At 40.8% G+C, this 7,643-nt stretch overlaps 1 protein-coding gene across 1 annotated transcript in view; it reads left to right on the forward strand.

Annotated features, from left to right (window-relative positions):
* lurap1 (leucine rich adaptor protein 1) overlaps positions 1 to 6,927 on the forward strand; it is an 11,084-nt gene extending 4,157 nt beyond the window's left edge. Inside the window, exon 2 of the mRNA XM_037674527.1 lies at positions 5,987 to 6,927. Within this exon, the coding sequence (XP_037530455.1) occupies positions 5,987 to 6,871 (885 nt within the window). The 3' untranslated portion in view covers positions 6,872 to 6,927. The remainder of the gene's footprint in view (positions 1 to 5,986) is intronic.
* Positions 6,928 to 7,643: the final 716 nt, after the last annotated feature.

Below are 7,643 nucleotides of genomic sequence, written 5' to 3' on the forward strand. Positions count from 1 at the left end.
TGGGAGCCTGTTTATTTCATACACCAAATAAACACACTGTCTCATTTTTCTGCTGTCTGTTGTCTCTTTTACAATTATGCAAAAGATCAGAGGTGAATGCAGACAGATGGTCTGCTGAAGGTCTAATTCAGACTGAAGAGACTCAGCAAGGACACCGTCTGTCTGCAGAAAACCCCAGTGAGATCAGGACTTGACACAGAAGATACAGACAGGGGACACAGGCGACAGTGTGTTTATTTGGTGTATGAAATAAACAGGCTCCCAGCTGGCTGTGAGTTAGCTGTTAGCCGTCTGTCCAGTAGCTGTGTGACACTGTGGAGCTGTTTCTGACCAAGGGGCACGTCCATGTCACAGATCACTCTTCAGCTGTCTGTTGTCATCTCGAAAATCTACAGGTGCATCAAAAAAATTGACATACAGTATTATTATTATTATCATTTCAGAAAGTGAAACTCATATTACATGGATTCATTACACAAAGTGAAGTATTTCAAGCCTTTAGTTCTTGTAATTTTTATGATTATGACTTAAATATAATGAAAAACCAAAGTTCAGAGTCTCAGAAAATTAGAATATTCCACAGACAGCTTTTGGTACCTTTGGCAGTGTGGGCAGGAAGTCCGTCCATCCATCCATGCATTATCTTTTACCCGCTTCTTCCATTTTGAATCACGGGGGTCGCCGGTGCCCATGTCCAGCAATCACTGTGTGAGGGGCGGGGTGGGCAGAAAAATCAAATCAGCATCTCCATAAAGCTCGTAAGCAGAAGGAAGTATGCAGTGATCTAAAATGTCCTGGTAGATGCTGCGCTGACTGAGGACTTAAGGAAACCCAGTGGACCAACACCAGCAGAGGACATGGACCCAAACCATCAATGACTGTGGAAACTTCATGCTGGACTTCAACAACATGTATTCTGGGCCTCTTCACTCTTCCTCAGACTCTGGGACCTTGATTTCCAAATGGCATAACATTTTTACTTTAATCTGAAAAGAGGATATTGGACCACAGTCCAGTTCTTTTGAGAGTTCTGTGATGGAGTTAATTTCAAAGCAGTCTGCTCCTCAGATAAAGTCTTAAATTATTATTATTATATATGGATGTATCTGTTCAGTGTCCTGAGATTTCTGTTGTGACTTGGCGCTGTACTGTATGTATATATATATATATATTTTTTTTTTATTATTTATTATTTATTTATTTTTCTTCTTTCGGCTGCTCCCTTCTTCAGGGGTCACCACAGCGAACTAAGTCGCACGAAGACTTGGCAGTTATTTTTACACCGGATGCCCTTCCTGACGTAACCACAGACCACCGAGCTACCACAGCCCTCTGTGTGGAGCAGAGAGCTGATATCTAGGACACCCGGAGGAGCAGATGGTGGGGGTTAAGGGCTTTTCTTAAGGGCCCAGAGTGGGACGAATGAGGGTGGGGGCAGGTGTGGGTGCTTCACCTACCCCACCCACATTTTTGATGTTGTTGGTACCGGGGCTTGAACCGGCCATCTTCCGATCACAGGCCCACCTTCTCTAACCTCTGCCCCACCCCTCCCCACTTGTAATCAACCGATGTAATTCGATATAATAAAAGTTGAACTTTCTGACTGACACGAAAGTTGAACTTTTTCACAAAACTTTATTCCAATAGTTTTAGATGCACCTGTGTTTCTTCAGCTTCATTGTCCTTGAAGTAGCAGGGTAAATGAGTGTTGTTGTTGTTTTTTATAACAAAAGAAAATCATATGTATATTTTCTAAACTGCTAGTTTTTATTTCATGCAGCAGCTTGAGGAATAAATTATTTCTTTTCTATGCTGACTAAAGTTTATTTGTTTGTGCGTAGAAATTTGAACTTCAGCAACACTGACTGCACAATCTTTATATGTTCATCTGTTTGCTTCAGTTCAATGGTCGTACTTGTTAAAGAGATGCACGTGAAAACGGCACCAAACAAATTTGTTTTGATCCATAAATTAGGGCCTTTGTGTGTGTTTTGTTGGTTTGAGCAAATTCCTGTTTGGCTTTCTTGGATTTCATTGTGTTATTTTGCGTTAGCCTCTAAAAAAATTTTTTTTTTTTTTTTTTGCTTCCATTTCCACGTACACCTGTTGTTCATCCCTGATCAGCACACCTGCTTTCACTCAGTAATCACCCTTCTCAGTACATATACTACCCTGTTTTCTGAGTACCTCTGTTTGCATAAATTGGTCCATAATAAGTATTCCTCAGTTGTTAAAACTTTCTCCAGTTGTCTGTATTTGGCTCTGACCTACCCCTCTACATATACCTATTTCCTTGGCCTGTCGTACTTTGTAGCCTTTTTTGTATAATATAGTGAATGTGTCCAGGTTGTATCAGAGGGAAAAAAACTCTATTCTTACCTTTCTATAATCTTATTATTATAGATCCCAAAGTAGCATCTTGATGAGTCTGACAAGTGTAAAAAAAAAAACAACAATAATTCTGTTGATTTAATTTTTTTCTTTCAATGATTTATTCAGCTACACCATTAAACCAAATTGTGTATATTTTTATGATGAGATTATTTTTTTCTGTAATTATCTTAAATGTTTTGACAAACATTCTAAAATCTACCTGCTGAATAATTAGTATTTTCTGTGCAGGTCACAATATACGATAAATATAAAATGGCTGGGAATCAAGCTTTCGAGAATCCCATGGATCAGCCAAACGGTTCCTCATGCTTGAGTCGAGAGGCTGAAATGTGTTTGGCTGTTTTGTGATGACTTCTAAAAGATGGCAAGATGGTCTGTTACAACTTAGTCTTCGAAGCATTTTGTTCTGGAACCCCGTTAACTGCTCCCATTCTGTTGAGTGTAACAAACATTTTAAGCTTCGGTTTAACGTTTTTTTTTTTCCCTTTCACCAGTGACCGTTCTATAATGAGCATGTTTGAATTCATTGCAAAATTGAAGAAACAAAACTGTGATAATGATGGTGATAGAGTTGCATTCTGGCCCAAAAAATCCGACCCGGCCCAAGCCCGAAGCCATCATTTCCGAACCCCACCCGACCCGACAAATTAACAGTAATTACAGGTCGGAACCTGAAAAAAAACCCTGACATTTTTAATTACCGGTAAGCTTTGACTACTTATATAGTTATTAACTGTTGGCGAATGTGCACGGCTGAGTAAAGGGGGCAGAAGATCGGAGCTGAGGGGGTGCTTGTCCTTTCATGGCCGTCATAGCACATTAAATCCCTGCTTCTGCCTGCATTCTGCATTATTCAGACATGGACCCTGCTCTGACATGTTGGATATTTTGGGATCTCACCTGTTTGGGTCATCGGCCGTGTGCGTCGCTGAGTGCAGCAGCTGAATGAACGTCCATTTGGGTTGATGGATCATTGGCAGTAGTCCATCTGAAGCTTAACTGAACTTCTTACCTTTTTCAAGGCCGGTCAGCACGCTGTCAAATGGTGGCATGCGGCTGGTGAATGTATGACAAGCCATGTTGCCATATAATTGAATTGTCAGCTGTGCGCGTCCGCTGACGCAATCAAAAGCCCGACACCAACCTGGCCTGCACATGACCCGGACTGGCCCTAATCTGGGTCAGGCGGGGCCAGGCTCCGGGTTTGGGCTAGAAATGATAGCTCTAGATGGAGATGAAAGAAATGCCTCCTCAAGAGAAACCACTGGTTGCACAAAAAGACCTACAGAATAAAAGCTCTATTCATGTTTCGACAGTTAAACAACCTATTTCTCAAAATGGCTTGTACGCCATCTAAAATGTCAACGTTTGTTTTCCATGTCTTCTCTCAGTAAAACACAGTAATAGATTGAGGTTTGACAACAAAATAAATCTAGTTGATCTGTAGTCTCAGCAGCCGAGTCGAGCACACAGAGTTCTGTTAGCATTGTGCCACCTCAGCGCTGACAGACATGGAGTTACTTTTATCACTAGCCTCATTAAACCCTTAGCCGCTGCCAGCCAAATACCTCAACCACAACTCTGTGCTCATGCCAGAAAGCCAGCAGTTTCAGAGCCACGTGTGCAAAAGAATAAAAAACGGCTAATTCATTTACCCTCCTCATGTAGCTGTAGAGCTGAATCTGCAGATGTAAATTACATAATGTACATCACATCTAAACCACACTGACCATATTCTTTTCTCCTGTGAAAATCCTGCCTCGTCCTTCACTCCAGGTTTTCTGTTTGCCTTTTGACTCGTGTGTTGCCATTGACAAAACTCAACCAGAATCGGAGCAGTTCTCATCAGAAAACCATATCGTCTGGTTCAGATGTAATAAAGATTCCAGGTTCGCCTCCCAGCCTGGGGCCTTCAGAGTTTGCATGTTCTCCTCATGCATGCATGGGATTTCTCAGCTACTTCAGTTTCCTCCCACAAACTAAAAAACATGCATATTTGGTTGATTTGTAACTATATCCCTAGGTGTGAGTAAGAGTGTGAGTGGTTGTTTGTCTCTGTGGCCATGGATTTGCGACCTGTCCAGGGTGTCCCCCACCTCTCGGACAGTGACCACTGGAGATAGGTACCAGATATACCCCACCCAGAAGGAAAAAGTGAGAGGAGATAATGAATGGATGGACAGAGGAGTCAATAGCATTGCAACTAAAAAGCTGAGTTAAAAGATGGTGGAAGATTTACAAAGTTTAGTTTTTATAACAGGTATGTGCGGTCTGCAGTGATCAGGACTTGGTATAGCTTTGAATTTGATAAATAGTCTCCTCATTATGGAATCTTAAATTACTTGATGTGATGAGATCATGACCTAGATGGATCTAGAGGCCAAGAAAAGATAAATCTAAACCAACTACTGATGTAACAGACTTAAAAATAAACTATAGCCTGAAAAACTGTGAAAGCATTATTGCAATGGATGGTGTGTGGATGCAGTAAACAGGTATTTATGGCTAAGGTGGTATTTAACAGCAGCTGTGACCTAAGCCTCACCAGACACCCTGTAATTTTGATAGGGCAACAGAGAGGAGGGAAACAGCTTCGGGACATTTTCAGGGTAGATGTACTTGTCTCGCTTGTAACACAAATTACATACATGTTCACAATTTGAATGCAGAGTTTTAGCACATGTAGAATTATTAGTCAAAAGAAATACTTCCATTATAAGGTTTCTGTTTAGAATTTTTTCATTGCACATTTTAAACTCAAAAAATTGAGCAACTTTAGTGCTTTATGGCTGCGAGAACATTTGTCTAAAGTGATGATACATTTAGTTTGAGATACTGGTGCTCCATTTCAATAAAGTACTTTGCAAATATATTCTAGAGAAATTTTCCATGACTACAGAAATATTGCTCCTCTCATATTGCATGAAACTTTTAAATCATCCCTTTCTAACACTAGAAGGTTTCAGTAGGTCTTGTTTTGTTGTACTGTATTTTTTGGACTATTATGCGCACCTAAAATCCTTTAATTTTCTCAAAAATAGACGGTGAGCCTTATAATCCGGCGCACCTTATGTATGAATTCTGATTGTGCTTACTGACCTTGAACTGAGTTTATGTGGTTATTGTGAACGAGTTGAATTAAGTTTATCTTATCTGACGGTTTTGTTCCGCTTAATGCGCCTTTTAGTCCAAAAATATGGTAAACATTACTTACTTTTTACCTTGATGTAATGGATAAATAGATATTTTTAGGGTATTTAAAAGGCTGTTTAAACAGTTAATGCATCATACTTACTGCTGTGCTCAGTTTTTGTCTCAGTTTCTCCTGTAGAGCCAGTTTGGGTCACATTCTCGTTGTGACTTTCATCTGCAAGTCTGTTTCTTCTCTGCTTTAAATTACCTCCCATTTTTATTGCAGCTTCCACTTTACGAAAGTCTGTTATACATTTCTTCTAATTATGCCAATCTGTAAAATTCCAATAGCAATATAATTATTTTTCCACATGTCTCCTAAGTCAGAACTGGTTATTTTGATTATCCATCTTCACCATGAGTTTAAAATGTAATGTTTTTGTTATGTGTGTGTTCACAGGCTCATTTGCGTTCAGTGGACGTGAAGATCTTGCAGCAGTTACTGGCAGTCCATGAGGGCATCGAGGCAGTGAAATGGCTGATGGAGGAGCGCAGCACACTCACCAGCCACTGCAGCAGCCTGACCAGCAGTCAGTACAGCCTGGGCGAGGGCCCCGACACCTCTTGGAGAGGTTCCTGGAGCAGCTTGCAGGATCCCACTAATGACAAACTGGATAACATCTCCGTTGGCAGCTACCTGGATACCCTGGCTGATGACTTGGACGAGTACTGCCCCTCAAGCTCAGAGTCAGTCATCTGCTCCACCACACCACTAGCCTCAGAAGTGACAGCTGGGGGCAATATGGGAGGATCCAGGGTCATAGTGTCTGGAACAGGACCTGGAGTGGGGGTTCAGTCTGGTAATGAAACTGGGAGTGGGACTCAGTGTGGGACAAATGACAATGGAACTGGGGATGGCGTTCAGACAGAGATTAGAGGTGGCCCTGAGAATGGAGTTAGTGGTGTTCTCACTGGTGCTGCTATTAGCAGAGCTGGAAAACAAGTTTCTTCTGTCATTTCTTCCCAAGTAAAGTCTGACGGCTCCAAGTCAGATGCTCCAGTTTGGACCAAGCCTGCAGACACGAATAAAGGAAGTCCTGTTTTAAAGGACAATACCCAGACACCAATAAGAAGGGCAAACGGTGTCCGAGAGAAACCAACAACAGGCAGTCCAACTCACAGAGGCCTCGCTGAGAAAATGGATAAGTGTCAAAGCCCCAAAGTCAAACCTTACAAAAATGGAAAGATTGACTTGGATTCATGCAAATTGAACGGCAAAGTGCATCTGGAGTACGACGCTCACTGGCACTGGGTGCAGTCGCAAGAAGATGTGACTTTTTTGTAAAAAAAAAATCAGTTCTGAAGTTCAGAAGTGAAGTATTATATGAAATGCACATAGTGAGACTCAGTGAGAAACACGGTTTAAAAAACTTTAACATATTTTGCTCCCTTCTGTGACTGCACCAACTTTCTAGAAAACAATGATGTCAGAGTTTAGGCAGATTGATTTTGTCCATTTTTAGTCAGACACGGCTGCCTAACACAAATGTAGGAAAATTACTTTTAAAATTTAGTGCCATATTTTTTCTCAGGGTATTTTGGGGCATTCCCTGATTTTATTTTGAATAATTTAGATATTTTATTTGTTTATACTTCTTTTTAAAAATATAGCTTGATTGGCTCGATTGACTCAGTGCAGTGTGAATGTGAACCGCACTAGCTGAAAATGTCAACAAATGTTCTGAATTTTGGTCCTCAATCGAACCGAGTCTACCGGACTATCAGGTGCGAAAATGACATAAGTCGCATTTATTTAGAAGTGTATTTCACAAAGTGCAAGAACAGACATTTAATCTGAAATGATAGTGACACACAGAACATACTTGGTAACCTGAACAGGCTTAATTAAAAACAAGCCAACGAGTCCGAAAAACTGTATACAAGTTGCTTTGGACTACAAGTCGCAGGACTGGCCAAACTTTGAAAATAAGTGTGACTTATAGTCTGGAAAATACGGTAAGTATCCACTTTGAAAGAGCAGAAGAAGAAAACAGACAACCCCTGAGTAAACTTAAAAAAAAACGTTGTGTGTAGACTTTCTTTTAAACGTTATAAGT

The sequence above is a fragment of the Nematolebias whitei genome, chromosome 3 (genome assembly GCF_014905685.2).
Source record: "Nematolebias whitei isolate Nwh7 chromosome 3, NemWhi1, whole genome shotgun sequence".
NCBI lineage: Eukaryota > Metazoa > Chordata > Actinopteri > Cyprinodontiformes > Rivulidae > Nematolebias > Nematolebias whitei.